This window comes from Centruroides sculpturatus, unplaced genomic scaffold, assembly GCF_000671375.1.
Source record: "Centruroides sculpturatus isolate CEXI.00-Female unplaced genomic scaffold, Cexi_2.0 scaffold2072, whole genome shotgun sequence".
NCBI lineage: Eukaryota > Metazoa > Arthropoda > Arachnida > Scorpiones > Buthidae > Centruroides > Centruroides sculpturatus.
The window spans coordinates 28,688-51,708 of NW_019386157.1; the positions used below are offsets into that span (position 1 = coordinate 28,688).

Consider the following 23,021-nt stretch of genomic DNA (forward strand, 5'->3'; position numbering starts at 1 on the left):
GTTATTGAATTATTTTGCCGATTAATACTTTTTATGTTATCAATAGATTAACTAATGCTGTTTTATATATACATTTTTAATGTTTTATTCATGAAATTTTCATAATTAATTAATAAAATTTCAAATAATATTTCAAGAGATAAATGTAGAAAATTAATTTATTTTTAGCACAATATTTTATTATTTGATTTTTGTGAAATAATGAAAAATTGAAGGTAATAAGTGCTTGTGATCTTTTAAAACTAAAAAATGAAAACATAATAAGAAGTTTATTAATGTTTTAGTAAATTCTTGTGTAAATCTCTATGAAATAATAAACATTAAATATAATCTTATAACCTTCTAATGGTTGTAATAACTTTTATACCCAGTTCTCAGCCAGGACTCGGGATATAATAGACCTCTTACACTCGTTACTTTAACTTACTGTTAAATTATATTTTAGAATAAAACATGTATATATATATAAACAGGTTTTATATTATACAGGTGTATATTATATATATATTATATATGTTTTATTTTATTAGGCATGCTGTAAATACAAATGCCTAATAAGAGAATGTTTATTGTGACAAAGTGAAAGAAAATAGATTTACTAATTGTCTTTCCTGATTAAATTTTAAAATAAATTATAAATTATTTTTCAATTTATCATGTTATTTATTATGTACAAAATATTAAAATTTTATTTTATTTTTTTATAGAAAAATAAATTTACAAAAAATATTGAAGCACGTGTAAAGTTGAAAACAATTTATTTATAACGTTTATTGGCATGAAATACCTTATAAATCGTTTTATCTAAGTAAATTTTTAATTATTTGAATATTTATATAACTTCAAAAATATTTTTAGTCAATCCGTTTTCAATAGAAATTAGTTTACAATGTAAGGTTAGATATCATCAATATTTACTGTTTCTTACTATAAAATAATAATTAAATAACATCGCATTTTAAATTATTTAGAAATTAAAATCCTGAAAATATCTGTAATTTATTTTAGATATATGTTTATAAATTGATGTGATATGCAAACACACAAGTTATATTCAAGTCAACATTTATTTATTATGGACAAAATTCTTTACAAAGCAGCCATTTTTCCGTAGAAACGATGCAAAAAAACGTCCCCAAATGATGCAAAAAAATCTCACATATTGCACATTATGTACAGAGTTAGAATTATCTAAAGAGGTAGCAAAGAGTTTTAGAACGAAGCATATTTTACACAAGCCAAGCATCCGTAACCTATGCCAGATTTACCAATAATAGTGTGGAGCGGCGTGGTGAGCGTAGAAACCGTGTTTAACAACGGGTGCTGCGTAATGAGCTGCTGCGAAAAGAGGCGCTCCTGCATAGTGGTGCACAGCTGAAGCGTGCAAAGCTGGAGCATGTACAGCTGGAACTGGAGCAGCCAGAGCAACAGCTGGAGCAGCTGCAGCTACTGCAACACCCTTATTGATAAGAGTGGCTGCTGGATCTTTGGGTTCGGTTCCGGGTTCGTTGGTCTGGATGTTGGCTCTGAAACCGGCAGCATCGGCTACGTAGTTGACAACACGATGACGACCGTCAGCATCTCTCAATCCGTAAGAACCGACTTTGTTGCCAAAAGCGTCACCAGATTCGCTTCTGAAGGTTCCTCCTGTAGTGTGGTCTTCTTTGTAACCGAAGTTGTAGTTACCAAAAACCTGAAAAATTTATAATTTTAATACAAACATACTTAAATTTAATTCTAGAAAATAGCTTAAACGAACTTACATCTTGGTTTCTGTGTTGTACACTCGCCCCAGTTTCTAAAATTCCTGCTGGAGCGTATAAAACGCCCGCTCCTCTTGCAACAGCAACAATGGCACAGAGAATTAAGAACTAAAATACATTTATATATTTTATTTTTAAAGCATACAATATATTAATAAATTTGCATGTATATATTCAATGGTTTCTTACCTTCATTGTGGATTCAGTTGAGTTTGATTGAAGTACTGATGCTTTTGGTGTTCGTTCGAGCGTATTTATACTAAATCTTCCAGTAAGATTCTGATATTTCTGACGTCATAGGCGGTATTCCGAGGTTCCCGTCCATTTACCCTGAAGGTCAGATAACCCGGTTTAAAGACACGACATTCAGCCAGTTTGGAATTATCCAAGGCTGAGGTCACTTTCACTATAGGCGGGTAATCGATTTGTATTCATTAGTTCGTTCGTATGTTATCAATAAGTTACAATGTTTCTATAGTAATATTTGTTCATATAAATACGATTTTTAATTGAAAATAATGATTGCATCAACAACATTTGCCATTGGAATATTCATTTTAATTGGCCATCTTTTGTATTAAGTCCCTTATGAATCTAATGATTAATTTAATCTAATTTTTTAATTATACAAAAATGCTAATTTGTTTATAAATTAATTATTATTATTATTGAAACTACAAAGAATAAAATTAATGTTAAATTTCTTTATTAATATTCATAACTTGATCCTAGGATGTTGTTAACAATATAACATTCCTAAGAATACATTAAATAGAATTAATGATTTTGAAAGATTTCTCATATCGAATTGCTAAATATTTTAATTTTATAGGTTAAATTTATATAGAAATTTCTCAAAATTCAATTTTTAGCAAGGAATTCCTTGATGACCTAGTTATCCACTGATACGCCCAGAGATGGAGGAGGAAAAAGGAGTAAGTTCAAAGGGAAAAAAAGAATGTTTTGTTTATTAATGAACTAATCTGGCAATAGGGTATAGGTCACGGACGGTTATCTATTGCGGATACAATATATTAACAAGTTACGAATGGGTTTTCACACGTTCAACCTTGGTAGAACTAGGTGTGGTCTTCGAAACAACGAGGAATATTAAGATGAGAAGTTGTCACTTATCTCGTTTAGGCGCTTTCTTAGTTCCGTTATCGTTCTTCCGCCCATATTTTATACGTTTATACAAAAAATTTGACTCGTAGAACATTACAAACCCTTTGGAAGAACCTTGGTGCCAGTGGATCTGGAATCACAAGACACTTTTTTTATGTAAATCTCGTAGAGCTAATTTATTCATCCGTTAACCTTATTATGTCACGGATAACAAGAAAATTATTATTTTATTCAACATATCATTGTTTTCCACATGAAAGAGATATTGTTGAAGTTTTAATTATTTGTATAAAAATGTTTAAATCTTTAGTAATTATTGTATTAAATTAGGTTATTCTTTAATCCTTAAGAATGCGTGATGAGTAATAAAGAAAAGTTGTAGCTGTTACGGAATATATTTTAACCTTAACATAAAAAAGTAATTATTATTTTTATATAAATAATGTAAATATAAAAACATATATAGCATTTTTAACATAAATTTTGGATTTTTTTTAATAAAAAAAAAACGAAATAAGTAACCTACGTGAATTTGAAATGCTTTTTATTTAATATACAATTAGAATCATGAGGATTATAGATAATCCCACTTAAACTTTCAACAACGGCCATTTTGTTAGGAAGTTTGCTTGAACCGAAATTAATAAAAAATGACCTCCAATGACTGTTTTTATGTTCTCGTTAGTGGACGTTGTTCAGAGGTTTCACCGTATTATTATTTATAGTTTAATATTATCTATATTCTTTGTAATTATAACTGTAAAAAATCTACAATATAAGTATGATAATAAAACTAATTTGTGCAAAATAGATAATATTGGAAGTTATATAGAAAGATCTTAAAGATTTTAGTTTTTTTGTATGGTGTAATCTGTGGTTCTCGAAATTGAATAATCTCATATCTTATTATTAGAATTCTGATGCAAAGTTTCTATAGAATAAACATTTGCTAACGCATAAAATATAGTAAAAGTGCTCATTTTAATGCAGTGCAAAACTATTTTTTGACTTTTTACTGTGACAAAGAGTACACTTTAAAATTACTAAAAGTGTTTATTTCCTTACTTTAATCGAACGGCCGAAGAAAGAATCGGAATGCCCACCAGTAGCCGAATGGATAAAACCAACGAAGACTGGTTGAACAAGCCCAAAAAAACCACTAAACGCTGGTCGTGGGTTCACGCCTCTTCAACGGGCTGGACACGTAAAGTTTTCCGGGTTTCTTCACCCGTCTAGCACCTAAAGAAATAGGGACCAATTTCCCAAAAGGTACCCTCTCCTTGGTAGATCGCCCAAGTATTGCGTTCTCTTATTTTATCAATCTAATCTAATCCTATTGTGGATCTGCCCTCTTAGTATTTCACAAGGTGTAAAGAATTTTTTAAAAAGAAAATCGTTTTGTTTTACGAGCTCCTAAATATTAAAACTTTATAGAACAAAGTATTTTAGCTTCAATCATGGCCACACACATGTAATCTTGCGTGTTCGTGGTGAAGTCTCGTTAATGAAGCCTTCACAGTCGAATCAGTATTTGTTAAGGGGCCAATAAGAATTATGGGCGACCATTATGTGAATATAATAAATGAGAATATGTTCGATTTTATAGTTTTTTTTTATAGAAAAGGAATTTTAATCATTATTTTACACATTTAATTGGGTATTCCCTCTCAATTCTGTGATTAATGATTTTTAATGTAATTTGAATTATATTGCTAGTCGTTATATAAAATTTACAATTAAAATAATTAATTTTTCTGCAACTAAACACATTTCTAGATAACTTTTAACGCATAATCCTAATAATAATAATCTTCACGATGAAAGATTAGGATCTTGTTAATGCTATTTCTGCCATATTTCCTTAATAATGTAGATAATATTTAATTAAAACTCTAAGAAAAGTATATTTAATTTTTATTCAATGAATTAAAATACATTCCGATATATTAACAAGATGGTAATGAATTGTGATACATCATACGTCTAAAAACATTCTTCAATTCTGCTTCGTACCAAAATATCGTTAGTATATTTTGAGTGGAGAAAAAAACGATTACTTCGATCATCTCTAACAATAAATATAATATCAGTTCTCTATTAAAATCTCAACGTTCTACGCCCACAGCCATTACGGCTGACAGAACTGTTTTTTTTATTTTTATAAATTCTAACCTGAAGAGGTAAAAACGTCAGAATATTGTTTTTCTTCCTGATACAAATTTGCAAAAGGCAATTTTCATTGATCGGTATCAAATTCAGATTATCGAATGCGAAAGAATGGAATCACAATTCTATAGATGAAAGCTTTGCAAACTTTGCAAATATAAGAAATGGTACAATAATAATAATAATAATAATAATAAAGTCGATCTATCTTATGATCTAATTACATTAATTATGTACACAAAATCATCTGTACAATTATCNCCCTAAACACTACTACTTGGACGTGGGTTCGCGGACTGACCATGAGTTTTCTGGGGGTGGTTTTTAAATGTTTTTTTTATGTGTCTAACACCTAAATAGGGGGCAGTTTCCGATAGAAATCGTTCTGGGAAGCATTTCCTTGATAGATCGCTCTTGTGTTGCGCTACCTTATTACAAAAATGTACCAAAATTTTAAATAGATTAATAACTAAACTCTTAAAAATAAATTCAAATGCTTTCATTAATTTAGTAATTATTTCAGATGGTTATTTCTCAAGAATCACTAATTTTATGCCATTTTTTTAAGCCTTGTTTGTTTCCACACGAAGAAAGAACACCATTTTCTATATGTTTAATTATAATTATGGGTCTGTTCAATTGGTTGAGACGATGTGCATTCTTAGGTTAAGTTGACGTCATCTCTTCAGTTTTACAATGAGAAGTTCTAAAGGATGACGTCAAATTTACGTAAAAATGTGCATTTCCTCAACCAATATATATATATATATATAAACGTATATGAATAGCAGAAAAATAAAATAAAAAAGTACCCAAAATAATCAAAGGGATGATTGATTATTAGAAAATTTCCTTATTTTAATATTATGCCAATTAAAAAATAATTAATTATTTTAGTGATTTAAGTAACAAAATCGATGACTCCTTATGTTTAAAATATAATTATCTAATTAAAAAAGTTTAGAGAATAAAAGTAATTCTGTTAATAGCTAAAATAGTAGTTTATTACCTTTTAAAGTAATTTAAATGAACTAAGTTTTCTTGTAGTGTTTAGAGTTTAATGTATTTTTAAAAAGGTTAGTTTAGTACACGGGCAATCCGCTAAGAGAGTTCTATAAGGAATTAGCCCTTATTTAGGTGTTAGACAGGTTAAGAAAACCCGGAACACTCTACGCGGTTGCCAGTTGGTAAGGTTTGAACCCACGACTAAGGAGTGTTCAGTGGGTTTATCCAATCTGCCACTGGTGGCATATGTTGATTTTTATTATTTTTATATAAATAATGTAAATATAAAAACATATATAGCATTTTTAACATAAATTCTCGAATATTTTTATGCACCAGTTCATATGCCAACTTTAAAAATAAAATTCTAGTTATACGAAAAATCATGTTTACTTTAATTCTTTAAAAAAAATACAAAGTATACAATTACAATATAAATTAATTAAATAATTTTAACATAAATTTTTATTTCAGTTTGCATACAATTTGAAAATTAACGGTTATGTCTTTTTTTAAACGGTGTCCGTTGCAACATTATTTTATTCATTTTATTTTCATTTAATTTAAATTTTCTAATTGTTAAACTACAAATTTGTATAATTAAAAGAGACGTTAACATCAAATTTGTTGAAATAAAATAAATTTATTGCATTTATTTGAGCATTCAGTCAACATATTACTTTCCCAATCTACGTCCGTACAAATGACTGTATGGTGTTGGACCACCGACGATTCCCAGTGGTACGTAGCCGGGATGACCATAATATCCGTATCCACCATATCCATATGGATATGCAGCATAAGCCAGAGAATGTCCTCCTCCCACTACGTATGGAGCGCCATAAGCGTGAATCGACTTGACTCCAGGTGCTGCTACTGCCACTGATTCAGAACGAACTGCACCAACATGGGGACCAACAGCAACTTCTCTATGAATAGATTTTACGGCTGCGTGGGGTGCTGCAATAGCCTCTCCGTAAGTGTGAACCGCTGCTGGAGCTGCTACTGCTACTGCTGGAGCGGGTGCTGCAACAGCATAGGGTGCGTGTGAATATGCGTGAATGGATTTAACGTGTGTTGCGGGTTCAATAACAGCTGGTGCTGGTGCAGGAGCTACTACAGTTTCGCCATATGTATGAATTGATTTTGCGGGACCGGCTACAGCAACAGCGGGGGCGGGGGCAGGTGCAACAAAAGTTTCTCCATATGTATGAATTGACTTTTCGGGGGCAGCTACAGCAACAGCGGGAGCGGGAGCTGGTGCGACGACAGTTTCACCGTAAGTATGAATTGATTTTGCTGGTGTTGCAACTGCGATGGGTGCTGGTGCTACTGCTACAGGTGCAGAAACGCTTTGTACGTGTTTTACAGTTTTGTGACCCGGTCCGATTACAGTTTCTCCATAACTATGAATGGATTTAGAAGGCGCTGCAAAACCAACGGGAGCAGGAGCGGCTACAGCAACGGGAGCGGGTGGTGCAACGGCTACAGGAGCCTCAGCGTAAGTGTGAATAGATTTTACGTGTGCAGGTGCCACTACAGCAGGTGCTTCCACAGCAACAGGAGCGGGTGCCGGGGCATAAAGAGTTTCGCCGTATGTATGAATGGATTTTGCAGGTGCAGCAGCTACGGCAACAGCTGGAGCAGCCACAACTGGTGCTTCAACTGCATGAATTGATTTTACAGGTGCAGTTAATGTAATAGCAGCAGGTGCGGCAGGAGCTCCTTCAACGACAACGGAAGCTGCTTTATTAATAATAGTATCAGCAGGATCCTTCGGCTCAACACCGGGTTCATTTGTTTGGATATCGGCACGGAAACCAAAATCATCAGCTACATAATTGACAATTCGTACACGGCCATCGGCATCTCTAAGACCATAAGAACCAGCAATGTTGCCTAGACTATCAGAAGCTTCCCTCCTGAAAGTACCTCCTGTGGCGTGATCTTCATTATATCCAAAATTATAGTTTCCCAAATTCTATAAATTAATGTAAATTAGAATTTTAAAAACTATTTCTCGAATTTAAGAGTTTTAAATCTATGAAAAACTTACATCCTGATTACGGAATTGAGCACTTTTTCCAGTGTTGACGACCGCAACTGCTGGTGCAACTATTGGCGTCGCTCTCGCCACTGCCAGAATGGCACAAATCAGCAAAAGCTGAAGATAAATCAGTAATTATACTCCTACTTCTTACTAAAAATACCAAAAAAATTCTATATTAAACATACCTTCATGTTTGTACGCCTCGTTAACAAACTCTTCAGTCACTGACTTTCTTTTATCACAGTTTATATACATAGCAAAGCGAGGTTGACGTGATTTGATAGTCTTATATGATTGGTGCATTTAGTCCTTGAGTATCATTCTACTCGAAGGTGTTTTGTGGTCGTAAGCGTTTTATTATTAAAATAATAGGACTTGATAGTTTTAGGTCAACAGGTGAAAGTTTTTGGTTGGATGTACAACATCTTTATTACAATCCATTCTTATCTTGTGCATCAACTGTTCTTCGATATTTTGTCCTTTCTACGAAACCTTGATCTATATTTTTGACTTATAAAGATTGTTTCAACTTTTATATTTTTGTATTTATTAAATTTTTAAAAAGTTTGACATAATTTACAACGTTTCGATGTAAAAACTTTCGTTAAATGTATTGAAATAATATGAGTTTGTCATGATATGTGTATATAAACTTTATAACAGCGCAGTTCGACTATAAATATATATAAATACAATTATAATTGTGATTTGACATGATTAAAAGGCGTTTATGCATCAGTTTATCTGTTTGTTTGCAGTTTTTCCCATTCTAAACAGCAAAATTCTTGATTATCTAAACATCAAAGATATAGAAATACGAATAATTAATTTATAAATTGAAAATTAAATATATTTTTTATTATTTAATTCTCATTAATTCAATATACGCCATATATTGATATTTCAGGCATTATCCTATATAAAAATTAGTCATCAAGGAGTTGATGAAACAATCAAAAAACCAGTTCTAACCTTGATATCGTAATAAAAATACAGAAACAAGTGCCATCTCCCCTTTATCCAAGTCCTAAAGACAGGTTTGTAACACGATATTCAATGCCACTGATCAAACTATTCCATTTTATTTTTTATTTTTTAATTTTCGTAAGTGAGCCGAAATTAAAAAAAAAAATTGTATTTTGTGAAATGTTTTAAATAAAGTTGAATTTATCTTAATTTTTATAGGTTTCTACCCGATTAATTTGAGTAAGGATTTCATAAGGATATAATTAGTGTGGTTGACAACTACAAGGACAATTAATTGATCCGCATTCCTTACCTAATTTTGGTAATTCCCAATATCACTGAGTCATCATCTTACGAAAACTTTGGACATATTTTTAAAAAGATTTTATTGTTTCATTGTTTTTCAGAGATAGCGATGATATCAATGTCATATATCTTTAAATAAGCAAAAAAATGCGTTTTTTGAAGAGAATTTATGAGCTTATTTCCCCGTTTTATGTGGAAAAATTAATTTAATATCATGGAAAATGGATCTAAAAATGGAACAGAATTAAAAATAACAATAAACAGTTCGGACATTAAATTAATTAAAGGGCATTATAGAATTTCTGAGAGATTTTGTGTATATACGCACAAACTTTTGAGGCCCTCGTAAGTGTGATGTCCGAATCAAATTACCCTTTTTGCTCTTCCTGTGTAGGGCCCGAATAATAATAACTCTGTAATATATAAATTTTCTATCAACATTTTTATTTTAGATAGATATATTTATTAACTTTTAAGAAGTAATATGTAATGTTAATTAAATTAATTTGAATAAAATTATGATTAATCATTTCAAATTAGGAGTTGAAAAAATTCAAGATAATTAATTGCAGTTATTTTTAAAAAAGAATTTACAAGTGCCTTGTATAAATAATTAAACTGGCTGCTGTTTATCAGGAGTAGATTTAGGTGTTGTTCTATAAATCAAATGATACAAAGTAAAAAAGAAACATTAAAATAAATGAGAAATAAATATGGCATTATTTATTTGGCATCTCTTAAAAAACCAGAAAAACCAAATAATACATAATGAGTTAAATGAAGATAAGAATATCGATTATATGTTTAATAAATATTTTAAATAAATAATATTGGTATAGCCTAAATAATAAATTGCAATTCAATAAAAAGTAAAGTATTCAAATCAATAGGCTATTTATTAGAATGTTTGTCACGTTTCTTTTTATTTGTAATTAGTAAAAAGAGTAAAATTCTAATGTTATCAAAGTGAAAAAATTTACTTAGTTTAGGATATACAGAGAATCCCTTCGAACCACTGGTAATTCGTGGGTAGAACCACTGATCGTGGGCTCGCACCTGTCCATTAGATTGACAGCAAAGAGTTTTCGGGTATTGTCTAACATTTAAATAAGAGCCAGTCTTCCATAGAAAATCTTCTCGAGAGGTATAAACATCCGCGTATTGTGTTGCCTTATTTCTATCAAAACCAATCCGAAATTCCTAACCATGATATTGTGTTCTGGATTTTGTAATTACTCAAATACGTACCTTAAAGAGATCATATTGTACCAGATTATTATCCACTAAATAAATTCAATGAGGATAGACCAGGTACGGTATGGCCTGTTTGATGAATTTCATTGGATAAGACTACGCAAAAAGAGGACGATCTACCAAAAGGGAGCATCCCGGGAAGACTTTCTATGAGAAGCTTACCCTAAAGTGTTACACACGTAAAGAAAGCTGAGAAAATTCTGCCTTATAACATTCAAAGACTTGAAAAATGTTTTCAACATGAACATAGGCAATGACCCCTCGAACCCGTAGGCTGAGCTTTATTAATTAAGGCTCTTTCTGACCATGTCACTTGTCACATCCTTTGTTAAATGGAATAAAGTGACAGTAAGTTAAGTTAAATAAGTTGAATAATATATCGTTATTATAACAGACCAATTAAACTATTTAGGCGGATTAACTTTTAATCCGTCACTTAATAGAGGATAGTATAGACCCTCCTAAGTTTCATGCATTAAAATTGTTTAAAGTGTATTTACAATTTTTATTATTTTAAATTTAAAAATTTGAAAATTAAAACATTTCCTATTGTATAAACGTGTAAATATTAAAATTCGATATAAAATTTCATTTTTGCAATGAAATCTCCGAACAACAGTGAGAACATAAAAGTGGCCTTTGGAGATAGCCTTTGTTAGAGTTCCGACTGTATAAAGTTGGATATCTAATATATACAAAAATAATAAATATAATTTAACAATAAAATATTTATTTTCACAATAGACAAATGTTGCAATGAAATGAATAATTTGTAATTGTTTTTCAGGCCTAGTCGACGGCCAAATGGCTTCAGTACTTCTACTGAGAAGTGAGATAAGCACTAAATTAAAAAATATTTTATAAGAAAAAATATATAAATAAAAATATATTTTTTTATTTAAATGAAAGTTTTCTCTTTATCAGAGTCAGTGGATCCATTGACTCTTTCTTATCTATATTGTGTGGCGCCATCTTTTGAGTAGATTATTAATAAAGAGTTTAAAAATATACAAATATAATTTTATTATAAATAAAAAAATAAGAAGAAAAATAATAATCATTAAAATCTGTAATTAAGTTTTATTTTTTAAATTTTTTAAAATNTGTAGTGAAGGTCGTATATTTATTCACTTGATGCCTGGAGGAAATATGTAACAATTAATTTTGCTGAATATCCTCTATTCTGTAAATGTTTTGAACTAATGCCAAGATAAATACATTTATTATTATTATTTTTATTTTTAATATAAAACTCTTTCAAGTATACAATAGTTTCATATGATAAGTCTAGTAGTGGTAGAGTAGCTAAAATCCCTAAACACTACTACTTGGACGTGGGTTCGCGGACTGACCATGAGTTTTCTGGGGGTGGTTTTTAAATGTTTTTTTTATGTGTCTAACACCTAAATAGGGGGCAGTTTCCGATAGAAATCGTTCTGGGAAGCATTTCCTTGATAGATCGCTCTTGTGTTGCGCTACCTTATTACAAAAATGTACCAAAATTTTAAATAGATTAATAACTAAACTCTTAAAAATAAATTCAAATGCTTTCATTAATTTAGTAATTATTTCAGATGGTTATTTCTCAAGAATCACTAATTTTATGCCATTTTTTTAAGCCTTGTTTGTTTCCACACGAAGAAAGAACACCATTTTCTATATGTTTAATTATAATTATGGGTCTGTTCAATTGGTTGAGACGATGTGCATTCTTAGGTTAAGTTGACGTCATCTCTTCAGTTTTACAATGAGAAGTTCTAAAGGATGACGTCAAATTTACGTAAAAATGTGCATTTCCTCAACCAATATATATATATATATACACACCAATATATATATATATACACACCAATATATATATATATATATTTTCTTTTTAGTAACAAACAAATATCGTTCCGGGTACGGCCTAACGTACGTTTGTTTGTCGATTCGTTTTCCGTACACATAAAAGTCTACAACTGTTCCTTATTACAACGACTGAGGAATGTAATAAAAGATAATAATTACAGAAGAAACATAGACCTGTTTTGATAACAATTTATTAAATTAGAATGTTTTTATATAAATATGTAACGAATCATTAGGTCAACGCTACTTTGAAGCGTGTTATTTTTATTATTGATGTACTGTACACTTACTCATCTTTTGTAGCTATTTAAAGGAATGCAAATTATTCTTTTAATTTATTATCTTTTCTACATGATTACTTGCTATATCTCATATGTAATTCTTCGCTATAATAAGGTTTATAACCTTATTATAACGAAGAATTAGAAATATGGGTATATAAATTTAATCTTACAAGTTGGCATTTCATATTTTTCTTCACGGAGATTGAATATTACAAAATTTATTTATACCATTAACTTCACTCGTCTACTGTTAACTTTTAACCTTTAGCACTAATCCTCGTAGAATTAGTTCTATTTTATAAAATATTTTAAATTAAATATATAAAAATAAATCGTTTTATTCTTTTGTAGTAAGAAGCCACTGGTGTTCGAATGAATAAAACCATTTAACAGTGATGTGACCCTGGTATAACCTCTGTATACGTCAAATTCTTAGTGGGACGTCTGTAGAGATGTCGGATTTATGTATAAGGTAGATAAGCTATGGCTTAGGGCTTCACTTTAAATAACTTTTTTTTTTATAAAAATAGTTTTGAGGGGTTTCGTACCACATCACTGTTTCGGATTTGTGTAATTAACACCAGCTCTCTGTGTGGTCCATATGGAAAAATTGTAAAATAGTATAATATTTTATTTAAAAATCTTCAGAGATAAACCTTTTGGGACTATTCGCTCATTCATTTTGTGATAAATGTGGACTCTCTCACAGCTTAACTCCAAAAAATATAGAAATATATTTTCTTTAGAAATCGAAAATTTTACATATGTCGAAATTTTGAAGATTTAAACATAAAAAATAAGGTTAGAAATGTTCGTAACCAGTAGAGATCGTCGAGGAATGTATTAAATAAATAATATGTTACAGTATTACGATATAAGATTTGGTAGGTTAATTGGAAATTTCCCTAAATAAAAGCGAAAATTTTCCATAGTTTATCTATTAATTTATGTAAATGTTGTTAACAATTTTTTGTTTTTTGGATTTTACATGATATTAATGTTTCCTTTATATGTTACATGTTTTGGGAGAAATTTTTTTTTCAACATTCTTTACTGTTAAGGTAAATAATACAATATAAGAACACAATATGGCATCATGAACATTATTATAAATCATATTTAACTGTTTAAATTTAGCAATTACAATAAATAAATACTGCAATTGAAAGAATTTCTTTCTATTATTATAATTACTAAACAGTAAACACAAATACAAAGTGAAAATACAAGATGGCTAAAAAATCATTTATCCATGACTGGCTTCACCTCTCGGTTAACCGAATTTTGGACTCCTTGTAAATATTTACATTTATTTATTATCAGTTTACATTACTCTTTAGAATTGTAAGAACAGTTTTATTTATAGTGAAGTAAATCATTGTAGTTATAAAATTGATTTCTTACGCAGAGGGGTTCCGGATTGTACCCGCTCTAATCCGGCACCCCCTCGGATTACTGAGAGTAAATAGGCGTAAAATCTACATAAATGCGATGAACGACGTCACTTTTAATCTGTTTTAAACCTTTTACAACAAAATCTGCGAGTCTTTCTATTAATGAATCAATATTTTCGTATGAATTCTAACAGAGGTGCAATAATTAGTAAAATAACTTTTGATAGTATGTCTTATCACCTTCCATTTTTTTGACTTTATATTTTCCTGACTCATAGCTCCTAGTGCGTGTCGAATAGTATCACTATTTTTGTACCAGATAAATTTATTTTATAAATGTAAATGTGTCATATCTAAACATTCCTATAATCACTACAGTTTAGAATAATGATATATAACTTTAACTCAGATAATTTATTTAGAGAATTAGAGATAAATATGAAATTTGATTATATTAATAAGTTCATTTCAATCATTACTGTATATTATGTAATTGCACAAACAAAGCCAAACAAAAAATAATTTTCAGCAATTTTTATCCAAAGAAGAGATTTCAATCACAATAATGGCAATAAATATATTTTACATTTTAAACCTTATCATTATAAATATAATATAAAAACAATTCCAAAATTAAATGTAATTATAAGTCTTAATATTATAGAGTGGTTCAAAAGTCAGGTAACTGTGCTGTGTTTTGCTACAGCATTCAATTTATAATGCTCTTGAGCAAGAAGAGCCTCATTTAAAGCAGGTTTTTCAGTTCTTAAGCAATAACGTATTTGAATATGGCACAATTTAGTATTTACAATAGTTAACTGACTTTTGGGCCACTCTATATTTAATGCCTGTTTTTCACATTTTTATATCTTTAATTTTTTAAAAATAAAAATAATATTTGTTCGGAGATTTGTTTAAATTTTCTAAATATCTTCTTTTATTTTCAATTGGAGCATCCCAATAATTTATTTTTTCTATGCAAGAGTAATCTTTAGATAAATCAATTAACCTATATTATTGCTGTAGATTGTGTATTGAGATATTTATGTATATAAAAAAATTCTGAAAATTTATATTTTAAAAATTATATTTACCTGAAATAACGAGTAATATGAAAATTATGTAATGAGTAATAAAATTTTATAAATTACTCAAGAAATAACGGGAAAGTGTGCGTTTAAAATATTGCAATAGTATGAATAATCGATACACTTCAATTGTTGTTCTTCCTTTGCATTTATATACACTATAAAATATTATTATTTATTAAATAAAAATTTAAATTTTAAAGCTATAAATTACATTAATTTATAATAATTTAAATTTTAAAATAAGTTATAATAAAAAAAATAATTGAGTTTATTTTTAGTAAACATCACAGGAAGAGGAGTTTTTGGCTTAAAATTGCATTTTTTTTTTTTAATCTTAAAGTAGAACATATTTTATCTAAATATCACTTAAGTAAAATTTAACGCAAGAATTCAAGTAGGAAAATTCATTTTAATTTTTTTAAATACGATTTTAATGCGTTGTCAAACCAAATTGTAGTCACAGCAAGAGATATTCCCTAGTCACGTGATCGTCACGGTACCAGTATAGAAACGATTACATGTCTGACACCGATATCCCGTCAATCCGAAAATAAATTGGGAGCGAGTATAAAATCGTGATGTGTCATTGACGTGCTGTACACTTGTGGCATCATGTCGATGATCAAGGTAAGGTGCTACTGGTTTTGCAGGATAATGCTTTATTACGTAAACAACAGAAGCTTAAAGATGTTATATGTTTAGTTTTATAACTCGAATAAGCTATTACACGTTCTTTATTTACTTAAATTTGTGCAATCTTTAAGATAAAAAACCTAATGTAATGATAAAGTTTTTGAATTTTTAAATTTGAAATTTCTATCCAATCACAGATTTTGATATATTCGGAGCATGCGCGATGGCGATTTTTAACTCAACTTATTGTAAAGACAAATTCGATTGAAATTTTAGTCTTAACGTGTAAAATTCTATCGTGTTTTGTAATTAGAATATTTTTTTTTTACATTTAATTTACTAACATTTGTTTATTTTTTTTAATTTTAAAATAATGAATGCCAACGTTTAAATGTTTAAATTTTAAACTATCCAATCACAGGTTTTGATACTCGGAGCATGCGTGGTGGCCGCTTTAGCTCGTTCTTATTATGATGACGAGTTCGAATCGACTAATTACGTTCCTTCTGCCGAAGATTGGGTAGAACATTCCATTCATCGCCGTTCCGCATTCGATTCTGATGAACCTTTGTTGAGAGTTCGACGTTCCGGTCACGGTGTTGTTGGTCACGTGCACACTTACGTCAAAACTGATCACGATGGACATTTCAAATGGGGAGCTAAACACAGTGTTGGAAAGAAATATGCGGGACATCATCATCATTAAGGATTTCACTTTAAATTCGGATGATTCGGTTACAATTTTATTGTATTATATGTAATTAAAGATATTTTATGTTTAATTTAGCCAATGAGTTGTTTCTTACTCCAAGTTCACATGTACAGTACCTAACATAAGTAGGCCTATTTTAAACAAATAGGGCCTAATTGGGGTAAATTCTTTATCGTTTCTATCTCTGAAACATTAGCTACACTCCATTTAACAATGTGGAGGTTGGATTCATTCTAAACAATTATTTTTTACTGGTTTTCTCATCTTATTTGGCTCCAAATCAGTATTTTTTTTTTTAGATATTAACTGAAAAAAATAAATAACGAATATTTTAAATATTAAATATTCGTTATTATATTCATATTAGTCATTCTGATAGCGAAACTAATAATCTAGCAATAGAAACTTGCGATTTACAGATTTAAATAGTCGTTTGTCACACTTCCCATCCAAGCGAGACCCTAAAATTTATTCCTTTTATATAAGAAAATGATATAAATTAGAGGCCCTAGTTGGCTCTAATTCCAAAGTTTAGTTTTACATGCAAGGAAAGTGATACGGAAATAATATAAATAGATTTTTTTTCATCACTCATCAAAATAAATTAGTTTTAACTGTTGGAGAACGATGTGAATAACCAATAACTTTTCTGTGTATACTGATGTATATATATAATATAAAAAGAATTGATAAATTTATTTAAAAATAGAATTCATCAATTTAAATTCTTGTAATTAAAAATGTTTAATATGATGAGCGACAAATAAATTACTTCTAAAACAATTAAATATGACTAGGGATAGATTTGCACATAAATTAAACAAGCTGCATCTTAAGCCCTAACATTTTTATATGCACAATTATTTGGTGGAGGAAAAGGTTCATTTATATCAATATGATGTAATTCCTTCAATGTTTTTCCAATGAGCGAGTTTAAAAAAATGACAGTCAAATCGATGTAAAAGTGCGATGATCTTAATCAAACGAAAACACATATTTTTTTTCTTTCTCATTACCAAATTATTCTATTCAAATTATTATTATAAATATACAAAATATTAAATTATTGTATTTCTTTGATGTTTAAAATTCATTTAACTTGTCCAAAATGAAGATGAATCTTATACTACCAGTCGAAGAACTATCGACAGTGCTCGTGAATACACCACGAGTTGCACTTTGCTACTCAATGCTTAACAATCACATCCGTTTAAATGTATTCTAATGGTAACAATTTAATTTAAACTACTTTTTGATGTTTAAAATGCTTTCGAGACGACGTATGCAGCATTAAAGTTATTGCACATGAAAGAAGAGCTGACGAACATCATTCATATCAGTTGTACGGGGCCGTCAATTAATTATGTTCGCAATTTAAGGGAGAGAGGGGGGTTGCAAAAGGTAAATTATTGTACACGATGTTCGGGTATCTAGGCATTGTTTACATGAACTTTTTATAGTGGTATTAGTGACATTCTTATTAGCTTATTTATGTGATTAAACTTAGAAAATATTTGCAGAACAGTTTATTCATTTCTTCAATGACTATTCTGCGCTTAATTAAAATGGAGTTTGCCAAAAGTACACTTTTGTACACAACGAGAAAGGAAAGGAGTCACGAGTAATTACGTGTACAATTTATGGTAAAAAATTTTACACGTAATTAATGTAATCCTACCGTAGTTTTTATTTTTTCCAACTTTTTAACAAAACTTAATAAATTTAATTGTTTAAAAATTTTCTGCCCTTAAAAATTCGATTTTAAATAATGGAGCTTCTTAGAATCGAAAAAACACAGCAACAGCACTTTTAAGAAGTTTCTTCAATGCACATGATGGCCAAAAAGTCAATTAATCTTTGTCGAAGCGTCAAAAGTATTATTTTAATAAAAGTTATAATCAATTAAAATGTAATTTATATTTTATAACTTTTTATATTTAATTTTATGATTTGATTTTTCATTGCGGCAATGCAAATTATAAAGTACAATTGTCCTGTATAATTAATTATTTTTTTAAAATCGCTAAATACATACCTGTCAAATAATTGAAAAATAAAACTGGAGAAAGGAGCAAGCAACAAAATTTTTTTACATTTTAATTTAAAACATTTCAGATAAATTAAGCGATAGATTTAGGTTAGTTGACATACATACGACCTTTCCTTCTCTACAATTTATTTCTTCTCATCCGAGCAACAAAGTTCATGTTAAGATGCCATTCATCATCTCGAAAATATTCAGTGATATCCGTGTATATGAGCTACGTGATGATGTCCCAGTGGTCCCCCTTTAACTACGTGAGTAGAATGAGAAACTCCTTTGTAATTACCCCAAGCATCGTGAGCTGCGTGACGAGCGAAAGCTAATTGATCTGAAGAGCCAAATCCGGCTTTGGCATTATATCCATGATGTTCGACGAAACCCTTTTGATTGATTGCAGAAAATCCAGGATGGAATTTCGTTTCGGTGCTCTGTGAACCTCTATGCAATTCACCAAATCCATGTCCGTGAAACTCGTGCTCTTTAGCGACCGTATGATGGCTTCCTCCTCCCCATTTGTTAATATTATGGTGTGCCGAGACTAATTTAGAGCCATGAGCTACACCACCGTGTAAGTGATCGGAACGAGCTTGAAACACCTGGTGACTCGCTGCGTTTCCGAAGGGGCTAACTGCGGCTCCACTAATTGATTCGTGGACTGCTGCGTGTCCTGGCAGGGCTTGAGATTTGTAATCGTGTTTCTGAAAGGCCGCTTTACCCCATGCTGGATCGAGGTGACCCTTGTTATCACTGCTATGAACTGCTGCCTTTCCTAAGAAAGGATTAACGTGAACTGCGTGTTGAGAGTGCTTCAAATCGGTACGTCCAGAGAAGGGATCGTGATGCGATGCCTGCACGTGATGTTGTACTGTTTTTCCTCCGAATGGATCGTGTGAAATCGCTTTGTGCTCTTTCGCTAATCCATTAAAACCTATAGGATGTACGGCTGTATGAACGACGTCTTTAGGAGGTAATCCATGGCCAATTATCGGGCCCGGAGCACCAAAATGAAGAGGTGGATGCGCTGATATCAGAAGACACCCAAGAAGCTGAAGAAGTATCTAATAAACAGGAATAAATCTATTTTATTTACATTTATAAATCTAATAAAATATTCAAACTTTTATTCAAGTAACTACTTACAACTTTCCACATGTCTGTACTCTGCTCTAAAATTGATAAAAGTTATTCCAACGCGATTTATGGCACTTTATATAGAGATACCTTACCGTTTGTCCTTCAATCCTTGACCTAATTATTTCGGTGACATTACTGTCTATCCACTCCTATACATATTATATATATTAAACAAAAATTAATTAAAATATAATTTTTAAAATAGATTTTTACCATAATGATTAGAAAAAAAATTCATTTACAAAAAATTAAAAAAAAACATTTTTTAAAGCCATAGACATGCTTTTAACACTAAAATTAATTTTTTTATACTCATAAAATACGTCACACATTTTTATAATGTAGCATAAAAAATATAATTATAAGGCATGTAATCGATGAATTTCGATACAGAAAATGTAAATAATCATAGAAAATTAATATTAATCGATAAATATATTTTCTCATAGACGAAATTGGGCCAAGGTCTTGGATCATTTTTATTGTCAATAACTTGCCAAGCGCTATATATTATATTTATTTTTTGATGTATTTTTGTTCTCAAGGTGATTGAGAGGTGTATAATCACTTCCTGCCTTTGACTGGGATTGCCCCTTCACAAAACATAATAGAAACACTTTTTCTCTTTATCACACATTTAAAACCCTCGCGAAAATAACAGGAAGCACTCATTTTGATTTTTTTTATTAACGTTTATTTTAATTAAATGCGTTTAAAATATCTTTTAATGGCATTTAATTAGTTATTATCTCGCTACTAAGAAAACTGTAATGAATTGTTTTGTTCGTTTTTTATTTTGGTTAAGTTTTATTATAATTAATGTAAACAACTTGTGAAATATTAAGCACTAATTAAAGTAAATTATTAAAATAGACGTGTGAGAAACGAATAAAATCTATATTTTAAGCCGTATAAAATAAATTATATTAACATTTCCACGTCAGTTTGTCTGGATGTTTTCGAGAAATTTAACTAACGAAGGTGAGTCAAAACTTTTAGGATAGTTTTTGGGATTTTAGCATATGATTTTACACCAAATTTTGGTCAAAATATTATCAAATTTTCCATTGTTTTTGATAAAATGAAGACAAATTTCTTGAAATATTTTACCGGTATAAAATGTATTAAGTTTTAAATAATAATTAAAGAATAAATCATTAGGTAAATGCCCAAGAAATAAATAAAAGTATTTTAAACCGTATTAAACTAATTATATTAACGTTTTGTCCGTTAATTTATCTAGATGTTTTCTAGAAATGAGGAAAACTTGAAGATTTCCGGATAATTTCTGATACTCCAGTACATAATTTCATACCAAATTTAGTTAGGAAGGTGTCGAGCAACTTATTATTTTCGTAGAAAATTTATTAAGTTTTAATATTAATATTTTAATAATTTAATTTTTGCTTTTTTAAGATGAAATAGCGTTAAATCCTGTTTTTTTTTTTTTTTTTTTACTTCTCAAATATATATCACGTCAGTTAACACTTAAACAGCTAAACATAACGAAGACAATGGGGTGAAGGGCTGATTTGACACACAGAAATTACATCTGACGTCATGAAAAAATTATATGTCGAAATATAATCCTGTTATTGTTTATTCAATATCAGTTCGGAGGACAAATTCTAAATATAACAAATTTATTTTCGTATAAAATTTACTATTTTTAATCACCATTTACAAAAATTGTTTTCTAAATATGGTTAAGAATTTAGAAACCTTTCGTTAATTAATCTTTGAAGTTTACTAATTTGGTTATTATAATTAATTTTTTTGAAATAAATTATTAAGAAGAGATGAAAATTGATTTAAGAATAGTTTTTTTCTTGTGTTTATGCTTAGAAATTCGGAAGTTCTTTCGTGTGAAAAGGCAGATTAGAGGATCTAACCTATCATTATCTCCATTATCACGTAGATGGAGTGAAACGTAATGAACCTTTAAACAGACTTATGTGGGTTTTTTGGTTATAAATCTGGTTTTTCTAGTAAGATTTCTACTTAAGATTACCTTTCAAAAATTGAGGAGTGTACGAGATACAAAATTAAACCAGTTTTAAAGAATAACTTTTAAGCTTTCCTCAGTACACAGCGAAAATTTACGATTAGAAATTCGTACAATTTAACAATTTTATTACATAAAATTGTACAGTTTATAGTTTTATTGATCTTTTAAAGAATAAATAAAGAAAAAAACAAAATAGAAGTTTACGCTTCGTTGACATTTCAGAACCTGAAAATCTTCTAGAAGTAATAAGAGGTAGATTCTTTAAAGGATGTTTATACAAAAAAATTAATGGAGTTTTAGGCTGTTTTAATTGCGTTTAAATATATAAAATTAGAGTATAATGTTAAAGGAAATGTGATTCATTAACTTAGCATGTGTGTGTGGATGTACAGTATATGCTATACGTGCATTGAATAATATGCTAACACAAGAAAGAAGTAAATAAAACTTCAGTATCGAATATATACACGCGTTAGTATTATTAATCACTTTTCATGAGAGTAAAAGCATTTCTTTCTTGTTTTTCTATTCGTTCCGGTTGAGAATTTTTACAAAAACACGTTCCATCAGCTTTTCGGAACATTTATTTTGTTTACTTTAAAAAAAAATACACTTCTCTCACGAAATAAATATATTAAACGGCAGTTTTATGTTAAAGGAAAATTTAAACAAGCATGAAATTGCGATTCCTTTTATATATAATTCGTATAATATAAAGTCCTAATTTGAGTCAGTTTGATGGGATACGGCAACACAACACATGGACTATCTGCCAAAGGAAATGCCTCCCGGAAAGACTTTCTATGGAAAGTTATGGGAATCTGCTCGCTATTTAGATGTTAGATACATGAAGAAAACTCGAAAAATGCCACGTAAATACTGGTGAAGTGTGAACCCATAATAGTGTTCAGTGGTTTTATCCACGTGGTTATTGGTGGGTCATTGATGGGTACTCTACAAGTCTACATCATACAATAATTGATATTGTAACAGGATTAAAGATAGAGTAGCACACATTTAGGGCTCAGATACGAATAAATGATGCTTTATACGTTGTAACATATTATGAAAAGTAAAATATTTTTATATTTTTCGAAACGGATTTTCTTTACAAAGCGCAACTCTATCGCTCGACTTTCGGCCATTTTACCTTTAAAATCCATATTTTATAATGTAAATACATTATATGAATTATATGCGTTATATGCATACAACAGTATATTCAAAATTTAAAT

General features: G+C 29.7%; 2 protein-coding genes across 2 annotated transcripts; one reads left to right on the forward strand and one right to left on the reverse strand.

Annotated features, from left to right (window-relative positions):
• Positions 1-1,264: 1,264 nt before the first annotated feature.
• LOC111613845 lies at positions 1,265-8,300 on the reverse strand. Its single transcript, XM_023355199.1, has 7 exons — positions 8,295-8,300; positions 8,116-8,232; positions 6,740-8,040; positions 6,453-6,459; positions 1,953-2,051; positions 1,764-1,871; positions 1,265-1,693 (listed from the first exon to the last, which is right to left on the reverse strand). Exons 1-7 carry the CDS (start codon positions 8,298-8,300, stop codon positions 1,265-1,267), a joined length of 2,067 nt encoding a protein of 688 aa, XP_023210967.1.
• Positions 8,301-15,763: 7,463 nt separating this feature from the next.
• Positions 15,764-16,646, forward strand: LOC111613841. The gene is made up of 2 exons (XM_023355195.1): positions 15,764-15,882; positions 16,310-16,646. The coding sequence occupies exons 1-2, from the start codon at positions 15,868-15,870 to the stop codon at positions 16,592-16,594; spliced, it is 300 nt and encodes a 99-aa protein (XP_023210963.1). The 5' UTR covers positions 15,764-15,867; the 3' UTR covers positions 16,595-16,646.
• Positions 16,647-23,021: the final 6,375 nt, after the last annotated feature.

Bases quoted from the DNA above. Each gene is read 5' to 3' on its own strand.
- LOC111613845 (XM_023355199.1), bottom strand. The intron at 8,041-8,115 runs GTAAGTTTTTCA...ATTAATTTATAG, and splicing joins CTCAATTCCGTAATCAGGAT to AATTTGGGAAACTATAATTT. The intron at 1,872-1,952 runs GTAAGAAACCAT...AATGTATTTTAG, and splicing joins CAACTGAATCCACAATGAAG to TTCTTAATTCTCTGTGCCAT.